This window comes from Suillus clintonianus (genome assembly GCF_016758775.1).
Source record: "Suillus clintonianus strain FC179 chromosome Unknown DEU56scaffold_138, whole genome shotgun sequence".
NCBI lineage: Eukaryota > Fungi > Basidiomycota > Agaricomycetes > Boletales > Suillaceae > Suillus > Suillus clintonianus.
The window spans coordinates 72,833-87,590 of NW_024539362.1; the positions used below are offsets into that span (position 1 = coordinate 72,833).

The window sequence follows — 14,758 nt, forward strand, 5'->3', positions numbered from 1 at the left end:
TCGATATCTTCACCATTGGCTTGGAAGTTGGAAGTTTGCAATGAAGTCTCACGATCTTCAAGATCTGAGATTGTTATCACATTTCTCCTCTGGCAGGGTCCAAAATCTCGCTCATGCGATCGTCCAAAAAGATGATCATCTGGTTTGTTGTCTTGAAGCTCGGAAGAAACTGGTCAGGTGGGAGCCTTGTCATAGGCGAGAAATCCGAATCGAATGAGTTCGATGACTCAGAAGGGAACATCTACGGAGGCTTTTACCTAATTCCCGTTTACACCTGTCGTGACCAGCCGCATTATACGACGATGACAAGGAGTGCGGGGGAATAACACAGTATAAAGCCGTTAAATCCCACATGACGCAAGGGGCTGATCACCGAAACTGCGGAGGCGAGACTTTGGCTAAAATTCATTGTTCATATGCGACCTGATCGCTCTAGGTGGACGTCGAGACTTAACTGACAGCAACAGTAAGATTCCATGCCGAACATGTGCCAAAAGTAGGCGACGGCGAACAGTCTCGATGGTCACCTGCCAGTGAGGATCCAAATTCCAATCTTAGCGGATATGTTTGGACGGCGATGTGGTCATCATATGATGATGTACTTACCTGGAGGTGCGCTCCTGTGTGTCTATCCAAATTGTGCCCAATGGACTTTAGAAACTATTCCGACAGAAAATAGTGGTACCTGAGCTGACGATGGCCCATAACAGTGTCGTGCCTAGCATTTACGCGACGTCGTGGGGTGTCCAGTGTCCACACCTTCCGCTAGTGATCGCAAATGCTGAAGTTTGGGTTGAAGGCCTGTGAGGGAATCCTATACAGTTCGCTGTTCTAACTGAGCACTTGAAGAATAAAATTAGCAGTATTGATGAGTCATGTTGTTTGGCGAGGCAAACAAAGATACTTTGAGACTTCTCCTTGAAGCTACGACCAGCTCCCGTCGATTACCGGAACAAAACTAACTTAAGTTGATCTAGGTGCTACTGGTAAGAGCTTCACCCAGCTCACGTGCTCTGAATCTGGCTCGGCCGCCACGACCACGCCGAACCTTTAGGAGCACCTGGTGGTTTGTTGATTGTACCCGTGCACAAGCTAGACCTCCCAGATATACATCGACCACATCAAGTACTGAGCGCCCAGTCAAAGTGTGAAGTCCAAGAAGATTGTTTTGATACTTACTTTGAGTTGCCTCTACTTCCATTATAGGTCCTATCGGAGTATTCCACGGATCTTCTGATACGCATCGGAAGTATTTCGTGGGCAAAGCATGTGCTTCAAAGGTTCGGCTTGTAGTGACTTCGGGTGTGCCAACATGGAAGTTACTAGGCTTGATATACACTCTGACGGCCACTTGGCGGTCCTAATCTAAGTCACGACGTGACGAAGAGGGCCTTGTGGATTTCCTCAGGTACGTCGCCCTTGCCTCATGTATTCTTAGGGGATCTCGCTGGAGAAGAAATCCCTTATCTAAGCACCGTGGAAGTCACTCCTCCAGTGCCGTTGACAAAGGCGCGTCAAGTGCTATATTGTATATTCTTGGATGGTGCAGAAGTAACGAAAATTTAGCAGATGACCCCTATTGGACGCTCACTTGGCTCTAACAAGGCCCTAGTCGTTCATGCTCTTGTTTGGTCGTATCACATGGATAGTGTACCAGAACTCCATATGCATCCCAATGACATGCGACTCAACTCCTGCATGAGCAAGACTCAGCTGCCCCGAATGGTTCAGCTGAGTTGTCCATCGCCGATATGGCAGGCACAATCGTTGCAGTCATACTATCATGAAGCATGACCCCTTCCGTATCAGGTTCGTTGAGACTTCTATCTGCCATCGCATCCGCATTTTGTGCTGCATAAAGAGGAAGCGGTACTGTGCAATAATACGTTGCCGGCCATTGACCCCCGTTCTGTCACTGCTCTACTTCATCAACAGTCGTCCCGATGTTTTCCATATCAAGCCTGACGTGTGTGCTGCTGCTGCATCTCATCACCCGCGCTATTGCGGTGTTCGACATGTCATCAAACCAGAATGTCAGTTAGCCTTCCTCTTGTTTGACGTGTGATTGACAACTTTGACTAGCTGGCTGTGTGAGTGGATTATGAACATAAGACGCATATATCCGTTACCGATGACCTATGGTTGCAGGTACTGGGGTCAGAACTCGTATGGAGCCGTGAATTCCGCCGATACTGCACATTGGCAGCAGACGATCTCTTACTATTGCAATGTTGGCCCTATTCCCATATTATATTGGAAAATTAACCTCAACTCTTTATCGCAGGACAACGTGATCAACACCTTTCCCGTAGCCTTCCTAGACGAGTTTTACTCGACTGGCAATCTCCCGTCCATCAACCTTGCAAACGCAAGTTCTCATTTCTGATTGCCTGTGCCTGTCTAACCGGCTGCAGACTTGCAACACTTCCGATGACCCTGTTTTCCCAGGGACGAACCTCCCCAATTGCTCGTTCCTCGCATCAAGTATTGAGACTTGTCAAGCTGCAGGAAAAATCGTCACGATCTCGTTGGGAGGAGCGACAGGTTCTAACGGCTTTGCAAATGACACTCAAGCAGCAGCATATGCCCAGACTATCTGGGATCTTTTCCTGGGAGGTTCAAGTACCACGCGTCCTTTCGGGTCCGCTGTATTGGACGGGTAATAATGCAACATCTCTCTGAAAAATGTGTGATCTAACTTCAAATCCAGCATTGATATGGACATCGAAGGTGGCTCTCAGACTGGATTTGTATCCTTTTTGAGTGCTCTTCGCAACTTGATGAATGGTGGCAGTAAACCGTACGTCATTCCTCACGCCTTTGATTTTATTTCTAACAGTCCTTACAGGTACTACATCACTGCGGGTTCGATATCTGATGCTTCGCACGACGAGTGTTGCTAATATTGATCTTTCAGCGCCTCAATGTCCTTACCCCGATGCCTACATTGGTGCTACTCTGAACTCGTTTGGATTTGACGCTGTATATGTCCAGTTTTGTGAGTTATATTTTCATTTTAAGTTTCAACTTCTCACACGGTCCTAGATAACAACTATTGCGGTTTGACGAATTACAACAACCCGAATGTAAGCATCCCATAGGTTGATCAATTATCAGCAGCTAATAATGTGAATCGTAGGCCTGGGACTTTGGCACATGGTATATGACCTCTTTTGACTGGCCCAGGTTTTTTTGGCCTTACCAAAGCACAGGGATAACTGGGCAAAGACGGTATCCCCTAATCCAAATGTCAAAGTATACATTGGTGCCCCAGCATCATCGAGTGCAGCTGGATCCGGATATGTCAGCCCATCGACGTTTACCACGATCATCCAGCAAACAATGGCCCAATATTCATCCTTCGGAGGCGTCATGTTGTGGGACGCGTCTCAGGCGTACGGTAAAGCGGTTATGCACTGCTTCTATGCACTTGTGACTTATTTTGCGCCTTCAGCGAATAGCAGATACGATATATCTGTAAAGAATGCACTGACAGGCGGTACTGCCCCTCCGCCGACGACTACGACTACGGCCACATCGACTACGACCACATCGACTACGACTACAACGACTACTACCACGACGAGCACGACGAGCACCAGCAAAACGAGCACGACTAGCACAAGCACAACATCAAGTCCTTCTCCCACAACAACGTCGGGGACTGTATCCTGCGCCGGTGTGGCAGCATGGCAAACCGGTGTTGCTGTGAGTTCATGTATATAATGCGCAATTCTTCGAGTCTAATCACTCTACTTAGTATGTTGGAGGCAACGAAGTCACATATAGGTGCGTGTGCAAGGTGACTTGTATTTATTGGAATTTGACGTATGATATTATGACAGCGGGGACCTCTGGACTGCGAAGTGGTGGTCGGAGAATGATGTTCCGGGCGGTGAGTGAAAGCTTCCGGTGTGACGCTGCTAGTTTCTCTGACACCGGTTGTGATGATCTTTAGGCGCGGCTGGTGACTGGACGTACGATGGCGTGTGCGCATGACCTTTCTGCTTCCGCGCCTTTGTTTTTTTAGATCTGGAGATTTTGTCGGCCGTTGTTAGACTGGCCTAATATTTTCTACCTATGTACAACAAATTTTTATAATATGACGTGTTCTACAATGTACCAATGAATTTCAACATTCCCCGCTATTTGTTGCTGCTCTGGACGCCTTGATGCTCGCATGCATCTCTTTGTCCTTCACGTGTTGGGGTAGAATGTGATCATTCTTTCCCTGTCCCATCCCATCCACCCAATATAGAAATTTGAAACGTTAAGATGGGTGTCATTCACAATAAGCGATAAGCGCTAAGCGCCAAGCTGCTGTACATGCTGTGGGCTGCGTGCTAAACACGCCTTGCCCTCGTCTCGTTGCTGATCACGACGTGCGGCATGATTGTGCCCGACTGATGTGGTCCCATTTTTGCGAAGACTTCTCTCCACTACCCAATTGATACTAGTCTATCTGACTTTATGGAATACGGGAAAGCCCGAACAGATAGGACACATCAAGTTGATGGCCTGGCTGAATAATGAAATAAAGTAGCTGGGGTGTCAAGCGCGAGGGCCACATCTGGGCCAATATCGACAATGGTTCTAGTCTTTCCGCTCGAGTGCGGTCGTCGCTCCTGAAGTTTAACCTTGGAAGTTGAAGCCCTAGTCTCTGGACAGCAGTGCGTCGGCCCGACATGAATTGGGATGTCCAGAAGCTTACACCCGTTTCATGTGAAAGTATCTGTGACAGACTTTGGTAGGCAGCCCCAGTCAGAAAATGGATAAAGGGTTCCGAGGATACCCTCAGTGAGGGGGTTGAAGCATTTACACGTCATCACTGACGGTACCGTTATCTAGTGCTTTGTGTTGTTTATGTAAGCTCAGTTTAGATTGAAAGGTAACTGAAAAAGGAAAGCTTTCTTGGTTTCCCAGCTTACGGTTGCTGTCCTGTCTCATTACCCCTGCGGACTCATACTGCGTGCTGAACACGCCTTCGCCCTTCATCTCATTTCTGACCGTGCTTTCATTCTTACTAGACTTTGTAACCCTAATGTCGTTTCTTCTCTAATTTCTTTCTTCTACTACCCGTTCCATACTACTCCAATACCATAACCCTCCCTTACCATGTCCAATGACATACAGAAGGCCGACCAGATAGCACACAGATTCTACACAAAGCTTTGTCTCGTCGTCTCAAATGCTAGGGCCACTTCTGAGCTAAAGTCTCAGTCAAAGGTCGACAAATGGGTATGTAACTCCTTCAGGTCGACAACAATGAGCTAACCTCCTTCCAGTTTAACCTTGAAACACCAGACTCTGACCTCTTCAAGGACCATCTGCGTACATACAAGGCAGTATCTACTGCACCTGCGCCACCTCAGTTTGAACTCCAGGTCCTGCTTTCCGTTCCAGACCTCGTCACTAATCAAGTCTTGGTCCACCTTGCACATGATTCCTCTCGCTCGCGCGTCGACCCCACTCCAAAGCACATCGTACTCGAGAATTGGTTGCTCAATTTTACTCCTAGCTTTTCAGAAGCTCCTGGTGACAGTGACGCCGACAGTGTAGCGCCATCTACCATTTACAAACATGGAATACCTCTCTTCCGTAGTATCTACAGTCTACTTCGTATTCTTCCCTCCTGGAAGCTTTACAAGAAGCTTAGGAGGCGCACAAGCAATGCATACCGGAACGGTAACCTAAGTATCCATCTGCGCGTCAAGGGCCTCGACGACGGCGTTAGCGCGACTGACATCCTCGATTTCGGTAAGTCACGTTACCTTTAAACCTCGTGGCTTCATCTCATTTCATCACATTCATTTCCGTCCAATGAAGACACGCCCCCTGCACCCAATGCTACCCCTCTACAGCACCAAACACATCTCTTCCCTGCTATTCCACACCCCACGGGTACACTCTCCCTTTCTATCAATTACCTCTCTTCTCCCAACTTCCAGCTCGACGAACTCGAGTCTCTCCTCTCCTCCCGTTTCCTCTCTCTTGATGAAGGGCCGGAGTTTACCCCTACCCTTGCGAAGAACCAGCAGCGTGATTCCTTAACCGGTCTTCCAGGAAGTCTATCAATGCGCCCATCTCTGCCAAAGTCACCGCCGTCGTCCTCGATCGCAGATCGTTTTGTTCTCCCCGCCGCAAATTCTCACTCACGTACAAACTCCATGCCAGCCAGCCAGAGCCCACGCTTGGGTGGTTTCCCCATGAGTCGTACCTCCACTGGTGCCGGGATCACTGCAGGATCCACGTCTGCCCTCTCGATCGCCTCCTCACGTCAAGACTCGAGTACCGCTTGGTCCAAGGAAGAAACGGGTCACTTTTCGGGTGTTTCCGCTGCTGCACGCGTGAGATTGGAGAGTATGGGAGGGAGGAGTAGTAGTGCTGTCAGTACCATCATCTGATTCTATTCGTCGGTGACTGACGTGTCTTCAGGACCTTCCCTCTGCCCCGGGGCCACTTGCGATTCGAAGACCGGGTATCAACCCGGTCCATCCATTCAAGACATCCACGCTGTCGTCTGGCTCTCCGTCCCTCCACTCACCTTCGCCTTCTCTACGTCAACCGTCGCCACTCGCCGCAGGCAATCCATCACTGCCTGCTCGCCCTGTCCCAACGTCGCCGAACTCCTCTCGTGTTCCCCACTCCTCGATTGGATTTGGCAGGCAATCACCCAGTAGCATCGGAGGCCGGTCAGAAGGCGACGACACATCTCCGAAGATTCCAGCCAGGAAACGTTATTCCAGCAGTTTTGGACATCGCTACGCTGCAGCAGGAGGTGGGGGGAGTGTCGGAAGTACAGGAAGCGGGGAACGAGCAGAGGTGAGCGACCTCGTTGCCTTATTATACATTATCCCTCACATTGCATATCGACCTAACTGGTATTGCATTGCGTTGCACGTTGCTTCATTTTTCATCATTGTTTCATTGTTTATTTATAGACGGAACGTAGTGCTGATAACGTTCCTGTGCAGAGCACCTCCTTCCTTGGTGTACCCACTGATGATGATGAGATATCCATCTTTGTCAAGGATATTGATGCGCGGAAGCCACTTAACATCCAACGCCAACCTTTGCCCGCGTCTGCGCAGGGCCCACCCACTACGCCCTCGCATACTAAATCCGACTCCACGGGTTCCGCGGGTCCGATGTTGACGCAACAATCAGAAGTCGACGAACGTTTGCGTCACATGAACGAAATGTTCCTTGCGAGCTTGGAGGGACTTGGTGGCAGTGGCGGCCGGAGACGAGGCAGTATGGGTGGAGATTCAGCGGGCGGTAGCCCTATTTCGAGTTCGAGTGGACATGGAGAAGGAGAGACCAGAGGTATGAGACGTGCAGAGGGTGTGGGGACCCGGCGGGATACATCAATGCCGAGACTTGGCTCCTTACGCAGCATGAGTGCCAACGACATAGCTTCGAGTGGCGGGTCTGCAGAAGTGATGGGGAAGTTGGAGCTCGATGAGGAGCCGAGGGCGCGAAGAGTGGGCCCTCGCTGACGCATGTATGTGATGTGATCTCTTGGTCATATGACTGACTTGCGGGGGTGGGGTGGGGTCGGCTTTGCGTTTTCTGTTTTCTGCAAGCCGTGTGGATCAGAAGAGTTACCGGGCGAGTCTGCTGATTTTTTTCATGGCATCGTCCTCGTTGTTATATTATCTTCACGCATTTTTTTAGCCATTTGCTTCATTAGCTATCGTTCATGCATACCCGAACTCTCGTCTTTATCATATGCATAAGTTCTATACGCAAGGTTGACTGGATCCACGAATGACATGTATTCATGACTTGGTCTGTGTCTGGGAGTTTATTGAGTTCCAACTTCCAACGGCTGCCTGGCGCTATTAGCTAATCATATTTTGGCGAGGAGTTGAGTTGATTCAATGATTGCCTCTGCCAGGCGGTTGATCGTTAACACGTCACATTTTCGTATGACCGAAAACTGCACTCGAAAGTTTCCGCGCTCCTAGGCTGGTCACGTACCAGTCAACTTTTTTTTGTAACAAACTTGCAGGCCTGCGCTATAGCGTAATTATAAGGTTTTCATGATCATATTTCCGGTGTTGACGGGATTTTTCAAACTAATATGTACAGGGTGCTACCGGCGTTCCTCTAATTTCCCTGTCTCCTGCACGATAATTACCAGCTGGGCTGTATCTCTCGACAAGCCTACTACTAAGTCCACATCAACATCATCTGCGCTGGCTCCAGATTGCATGTTGATTTAATTATAAAGCAAGCTACTGGCGGAGGCTGCAATACGCTGGTCTTCCGAATCCCGGAGTGGCCCTGGCAGCACTTGATGTACGTATATGCATACACCGTATTTGAGTTTACCTGTCCGAAAAGTTAAAGGCAGAGCTTCAAGACCGCATAAACGACGAAACTTGAGCGCCCATGGCATTGCCCCGCTTTTGCTTGATTCCCGGCTGGAGATGAGAAGGTGCGCAGTGTGCAACCCTCGTGTACGAAACCCATTTTTTGCCTCTTCGACCAAATGGAGACGGAGTATTCGTCTGATGATTTCACACTGGCGAAGAGTCTCCAGACCTACACAGTGCGTCTCTTTCTTGTCGATACGAGGGCCTTGATAACAATAGATGATCGATCGTGTACCGCCAGTATATATACAGTGCGTACTCGTCTGAACCGCTCTTCCTTGTCCTGACACAACACAGCGTCGATGGCTACATTTTGGGTGGGCTTGTCTTGACGTGTTTCCGTCTATCCGTGTTTAATTGAACTTATCCAGACCTATGATTATGCTTGTTCACTTCACCAGGAGGTAATGCACTTATGTGTTCATGATAAGCCTACCTTTCCATATTGACCATAACTCACTGGTCAAAGTGGACGTTCTTGCTTCAATCGCGCTGGACTAAGGTGAAAGGTCTTTATATCGTTACACGATTCGTGCCCTTTCTCCTCTTAATCGGCCATCTATATCGTGCGTTCGGCTTCAACACGTATTGTTCCAGCGATTAATTGACATGACATGTTTCAGTGAACTTCATCCCGAATGAGAACCCTGACGTATGTGAACGTGCGGTGGACGGGCCGTATCAACTACTTACTGCGTGACATCGTCAGGAATGCAAGATGTTGGTCAATATTTCCTCATGTACGTTCACATCAAATACATACATTCGTGCCGAGTGCTGCCCTTTCCTCTCACAGGTTTCAGCCTAATATCGCTCTCTTGCTCTGAATGTATCTCTCTCTTCTCTATGACATACACACGTTCTTGATCCCATTCATCCAGGCTTTTTTGTGCTCAGAACATATGCGCTCTGGAAGAACAATAAATTTGTGCTCGCAGCCATGCTGACCGCCTTTCTTGTGAGTCCCATGCCCGCATTGCGCCTGAAACTCGTGGTAGATACATCAGTCAGGTTTTCGTCGTCGCATTCGTAAGTACCACATTGGTCACTACCGCCACCATATCATGTACGCGCTCTCACCCTCCCTTGGAGTTCCATATGCTTTATCTGCTTTTATAGATGCGACCAGCGCGATCCCGGGCATCACAGGTTGCTCGGACAGCGTTGACAACTTCATGCCGTTTCTTCTCTTATTTGCATTTGAACTTGGTCTGTCGCAGGGAGCATGCATATGCAGATACGCACGCTGATCGACGCTCTCCAGGCCTCATGTTACTCACGCTCATACGTGCTATACAGAGTTGGCGCATGACCAGCGGCCCTCTGTACGCCGTCCTGGTGAAGCATAACATATTCTACTATGCATGCGGCCTCTGTGAGTCAGAATATGCATTTTTTCCGTGCTCATCGATGATAATTATTGTTCCGAAGTTTTATCGGGGGTGAACGTTCTTGCATTGCTGCTCCTCCATGTGGGTGAACCACTCAGCCCCTCTATGACCGAACCATTGATATTCCGCAATCCAGTACCAGTACCAGACCATGTTCCAAGAGTACGCGCACTCCCCAGCCTTTTGCGCCTTCCTACTAATAATACCCACAACACATGCAGTTTCCAGATTATCATCCTGACCATTCTTGCCTTGCGCATGCACCTTCATCTCTGGCAAATTGATCAGCACGTACAAGGCTCCGACGTTCTTGTGTCGAACATTGTGTTTATTATTCCTCAGCTCGACATCTCATTTGCGAGTCGTTCGGCGTAAATCCTGATTCAGCGTCGTTTGAGGGAGGTGTGCTTGGTCAGATTCGGGACTCGAGGAGGAATGCATGTTTCTAAAGTTCGTGCGATGGGGTTTTTTGGGTCGACTGCGTGTTGATTTTGATTGCTTGTTGAGATAAAGTGCCCTAGACGTGTTGAAGATTGTCGTCTTTTAATCCAAAACCTCCACAGAATTGCAGGTAACCAGAGGCACTTCCTAGATGTAACAATGACTAAGTCAAACTTTTGGATGAACGCCCATCATATGGTGAATAAGCGGAGACTCTCGTACCAGAGGAGGTAAGAACGCGATACATCGGTGAAATAATAGCACTTCCATGGGGTCTGAATGTAGATCTTGTCATATTAACACACCTCGGCTGTTAGGTGTGGATCATGATGATCACTCACTAGATATTAAGACGCTTCAAGTTGTCTTAGATGAAAATTTGTGACGTGAAACCGCATATAGTGCTAGATATTATTGTCGAAAAATTTACATGTCAGTACTATGTGAGCTTGAGTCGTACCGTACACCTTGCTGTGACGGCCGCCGACATCTCCTGGACCCTGCACACGACCAAAATGTACAATTCGAACTAATGCACTCACGAGAGTCGTCCCAAACTCAAATAATTCATGCATTCCCCGCTGTTCGTAGCGGTGCGCAGTGCAGTACACACTGATAAAGAAGTTTGAAGCTCTGAAGGATGGTGTCAATTTCAAACCTTGAGCAGGGCTTCGAGCGAACTTCTGAATCAAGCGAATGAACAAATCCGCAAATGCCCGATGGGCCCGAATTTCTCAGACTAGTAGTAGCTAGCCTATCGTAGCACAAGCATTTGACAGTCGCAAGCACGCAGCCTCTGAATTTACTAGGAGGTACGACGGTGTGAGGATGAGGCGACAGTGCCTCTGCTAACGTTTCAGAATCGGCTCATACTTCTTCATATGGAGGGCTGAAAGTTAGCAGAACTTTGATAGAGGTTCTTGAAGCTTACTTGTAAGGTTCGTTCTTCTTGCCAACAAATAATCGTTCCTGTTGACTTGACTGAGCCGCACAGCGTACTCAGGGCCGCATGCTGCTTTGTTCGTTCGTCCACCAAGCATGGATCAAATCATTCGGGAAATATACACGGACTATACTGGTACGGCTTGAGTACGGCCTCTTCGTCCAAAAAAGCCCGAGGCTTGTCGCCGCTTGTGGAGGACTTTCAATCCTCAAAATTCAGAAAATCGGTCGTCCTCCTGGCAGTTTTACTACCGTTAGGTCGTTGACGCAGTTACTAATACGAAAACCCAAGTGCCGATCCACAATAATACTTAATACTTGAAGTAAATTGGTGCAAGTTTTATCATTCGATGGCACAAAATTCCGGCCATCAACACACTCGTCGACACACAAGAAGAGAGCCCGTTCAGCGTCAAGGCACTCAACTTCAACATGACTACCACGGTATCCGAGTTATATATTTGGCTACTGCTGATGTCGGACAACTTGCGGATTACAATGAAGCAAGCTCCCACGTTGCAGTACCTGCCAGGCCTGGTATCGCGAGAAGTTCACTGCAAGAAAAGGCCCTTTTCTTGTGCAACGTGATCACTGTTTAGACCGTTGGGAGTGTGCCATCGGTGATTTAAAAGAGACGATTTTCCGTCACCCTCTAACCGCGCAAGGCTCAACGGGCTTTGATGCATGCCATTTCATCGAGAAGCTGTACGTCACTGATTAAAATATCTTTTTGAGTCCGAAGTGCTCATGAGGTGTCTGACAGTGAAATTCGGCACCGGTTATCATAACCAATTCCCTTTGATTGTGATGTTTGATTAGTGACCGGTCACCCAAAGTAAGTCGCGTAATGATTGTGCTGATGGCTAGTCAAGGGTCAAGGGTCTAGGACTAGGACCCTGGTCGGCGCCGGCATTCACCCATACGCCTTGATCTTCTCTATTGTACACAATGACTCGTCCCGTCTCTTCTCTCTCGGTGCTGTTGAAGATAAGAGCTAATTCGTAAAACCTTAGACTGCGTGTTCCCATAGACATGGTCGCAACTTTTTCACTTGCGATGGAGGCTGTAGGTCGGACGTAGAGCCCTGCCGCGTTATTAGAACAATCTCCAAGTCACCCTATCCCATTCCTTTGAGGCGATACACATTGCAGTGCTGGTCTCCACTGCATCACTTCTGGCGCCTCCGGAGAGCCACCTCTAAATTCGGCAATCTCTTCGCACATGGTGCTAAACTACAGCTTCTAGACGAACAAAGTTACAAAACACAGCAAATGAGGTGAAGAAAATCGCTTCCTTCCCGTGCTCGTTTTGATTGTACACAGGTCGCACACAATGCAGGTCGTGACATACCTAGATCGGTGTACGAGAACCAATTAGTCGTTCGAAGTTTCCGTACTCATAAACATTCCGTGAGTGGCGACGTCATTAAATGATTTTCATGACCTGGTAACAAGGTCGGCGATTCAATGGTTACCCCATGTTATACACAGAAGAGGTGAGAAAGACGTATGACACTCAAATGAGATAGGTGGCTACACGTAAAGCATATCAAACACCGACCGAAGTGGTGAAATCGTGCACGACGAAGATAGCGTACCTGTGTTTCCTCCCTTAATAAGTTACCACAAGCACGATTGGAGGTTATCAAAGCCACCCATATCACCACACGATGTCTCAGCCGATGATCATACTTTACGACGTACCATCCCATATTCCGCAACCTTGGGCCCCCAATATCTGGCGGGTACGGTAAGGTATTTCGCTCCAATATATACGTGCGTGCGCTAATATATTTCAGGTTGATACTCAATTTTAAAAGGCTCCCCTATCGTACTGCTTGGGTGGAATTTCCAGACGTCGAGCAAACCCTCCATGGCATTGGGGCTCCACCAACGTCCGTCAGAAATGATGGCCGGCCCGTATTCTCTCTACCAGTCATCGTGGATCCTATCCGGTCGCCCCAGGCTCCCATAGTCCTATCAAATGCACATACCATTTCTGAGTATCTGGAGGTCACATACCCAGGTCAGTATGCCTTTCTATATCCGATCCTTACGTCTGAAACGAATTGCAGCGCGTCAAGTATTTCCAGAAGGATCTCGTGCACTGCAGGCGCTATTTGTGCATTATATCCAAGAGATATTCGCGAAGCCCCTGCTCCCTATTATGGTCCCTCTTAGTCACCAACGTTTACCGGAACGCAGCCAGAGTCATTTTCTCAGCGGGTCGACACCAAGTTATCTTTCCGTTACTCCAGAGCGAGAGCAGGCTTGGAGGGTAGTTCAAGAGCAGTTCGATTTTCTGGCAAATATCCTGGACAAGAACTCGGGCACCGACGGCGATGGTGTGGTCGCCATGGGCCATGAACTCACCTATGCTGACTTCGCCATCGTGTCGGTACTCATTTGGATAGAGAAAGTAGCACCGCATGATGGCTGGGTGAGGATTCGGCAGTGGAATGGAGGGCGGTGGGGTAAATTATGGGAAAGGTGCAAGAGCTGTATGGATGTATTTTAATCGCTGTGATGGGCGTCATCCCTTCTATACCTACTTTGAGTTTTTTTCCCCCTTTGTTCGAGTCTATACTAGTAAAAGTCGATGCATTCGACGAGAGAGGGGGTATGAAAGAGTACACCGCTGACGCCATGCAAATCGGCAGTCTAGTTGATGTATAAATGTATTCCTCTTGGTTGACACAAATAATTCAACTGGTCGACCGCTATAAACATTTAAATTTGGTCTATTCGTCTCCCTCAACTTGAAATATGACATTATCATCGCACAGGCTAACGTTAGTCTTGGAAGCACTTAATGCATTGTCGCTTATTTTTCTCGTTCCTAGTAGGCGTTCCATCCTTGCCTCAGGCTAATTTAAACGGCGAAACTCCTCATGTTGGTCGCCGATTGGAAGGTTGTTTGTGTTTGTTGCTTCCAACTGATGCCGCAGGCATCGTGCTCTACTTGTTTTCGGAGTCCTCCTGGAGATATTTGCATCTCAATGAAGCTAAGAAAACCCTTGCAGCCCTTGCAAGGACATGCAAAACTATTCATGAGCCTGCAATGGACGAGCTTTGGGCTAACATAGATGGTTTAGAACCATCGCTAGGCTGTGTAACGAGGTTACATCCAGTGATTTATCCTCGCACCAAAAAGGTCAGTCCAGAGTCCAGAGTCTAGACTAGTCACACTTTGTTTATTCTTTTGGTTCGTTGGCTCACCAAGCATCTAAACGCAGTACTACCCAGACTCGTCCTCTCAAGGCGTCGAACCGTCATCTGAGCACGAGGCCCGTCAATATTTGCGCCACTCCACACCCGTATCTGCTCATTGAAGATATCACCCGACAAGCATTTTCACCCTTCTCTCGGTCATCCCATCGATGGATGCATCTTCCCGAGTCCTGCAGTCGTGAACCTAGAAGTTCCTCACTCGCAAATACTTGAATTTCTTCCTGTCCCGTACGCTGCGTCATTGTTCTCTATCGTCTATTAATGAAGTCTTGAAATGTATTGCGACTCGTTATGCTGCTTTGGAAGCCTTATCCATCGACTGTGATTGAATCACAGCGGATGAGCTGTTCTTGTTAACTGACAGTGTCCGTCT

At 48.3% G+C, this 14,758-nt stretch overlaps 6 protein-coding genes across 6 annotated transcripts; all 6 read left to right on the plus strand.

Annotated features, from left to right (window-relative positions):
- Nucleotides 1-1,943: 1,943 nt before the first annotated feature.
- Nucleotides 1,944-3,999, plus strand: DEU56DRAFT_761024 (glycoside hydrolase family 18 protein; the record flags this gene model as incomplete). Its single annotated transcript, XM_041350492.1, has 13 exons — nucleotides 1,944-2,033; nucleotides 2,083-2,090; nucleotides 2,149-2,372; nucleotides 2,449-2,641; nucleotides 2,711-2,800; nucleotides 2,849-2,865; nucleotides 2,918-2,998; nucleotides 3,046-3,086; nucleotides 3,140-3,159; nucleotides 3,213-3,708; nucleotides 3,761-3,789; nucleotides 3,846-3,895; nucleotides 3,959-3,999. The coding sequence occupies 13 exons, from the start codon at nucleotides 1,944-1,946 to the stop codon at nucleotides 3,997-3,999; spliced, it is 1,380 nt and encodes a 459-aa protein (XP_041202455.1).
- A 922-nt stretch (nucleotides 4,000-4,921) lies between these two features.
- Nucleotides 4,922-7,793, plus strand: DEU56DRAFT_836635 (autophagy-related protein 13-domain-containing protein). Its single transcript, XM_041354808.1, has 5 exons — nucleotides 4,922-5,238; nucleotides 5,286-5,757; nucleotides 5,827-6,386; nucleotides 6,436-6,822; nucleotides 6,975-7,793. The coding sequence occupies exons 1-5, from the start codon at nucleotides 5,116-5,118 to the stop codon at nucleotides 7,497-7,499; spliced, it is 2,067 nt and encodes a 688-aa protein (XP_041202456.1). The 5' UTR covers nucleotides 4,922-5,115; the 3' UTR covers nucleotides 7,500-7,793.
- An 885-nt stretch (nucleotides 7,794-8,678) lies between these two features.
- DEU56DRAFT_836639 (uncharacterized protein) lies at nucleotides 8,679-9,330 on the plus strand. Its single transcript, XM_041354809.1, has 6 exons — nucleotides 8,679-8,698; nucleotides 8,753-8,785; nucleotides 8,851-8,947; nucleotides 9,005-9,121; nucleotides 9,178-9,210; nucleotides 9,263-9,330. The coding sequence occupies exons 1-4, from the start codon at nucleotides 8,684-8,686 to the stop codon at nucleotides 9,079-9,081; spliced, it is 222 nt and encodes a 73-aa protein (XP_041202457.1). The 5' UTR covers nucleotides 8,679-8,683; the 3' UTR covers nucleotides 9,082-9,121; nucleotides 9,178-9,210; nucleotides 9,263-9,330.
- DEU56DRAFT_761026 (uncharacterized protein) lies at nucleotides 9,100-10,147 on the plus strand (the record flags this gene model as incomplete). The annotated part of the gene is made up of 7 exons (XM_041350493.1): nucleotides 9,100-9,121; nucleotides 9,263-9,339; nucleotides 9,380-9,410; nucleotides 9,501-9,590; nucleotides 9,646-9,756; nucleotides 9,813-9,934; nucleotides 10,001-10,147. The coding sequence occupies 7 exons, from the start codon at nucleotides 9,100-9,102 to the stop codon at nucleotides 10,145-10,147; spliced, it is 600 nt and encodes a 199-aa protein (XP_041202458.1).
- A 2,328-nt stretch (nucleotides 10,148-12,475) lies between these two features.
- Nucleotides 12,476-13,682, plus strand: DEU56DRAFT_836664 (uncharacterized protein). The gene is made up of 4 exons (XM_041354810.1): nucleotides 12,476-12,564; nucleotides 12,646-12,904; nucleotides 12,954-13,180; nucleotides 13,230-13,682. The coding sequence occupies exons 2-4, from the start codon at nucleotides 12,825-12,827 to the stop codon at nucleotides 13,670-13,672; spliced, it is 750 nt and encodes a 249-aa protein (XP_041202459.1). The 5' UTR covers nucleotides 12,476-12,564; nucleotides 12,646-12,824; the 3' UTR covers nucleotides 13,673-13,682.
- Nucleotides 13,683-14,068: 386 nt separating this feature from the next.
- On the plus strand, nucleotides 14,069-14,332 carry DEU56DRAFT_836666 (uncharacterized protein; the record flags this gene model as incomplete). The annotated part of the gene is made up of 1 exon (XM_041354811.1): nucleotides 14,069-14,332. A coding segment is annotated over one exon (264 nt), but the record flags the coding sequence as incomplete, so codon positions are not given.
- Nucleotides 14,333-14,758: the final 426 nt, after the last annotated feature.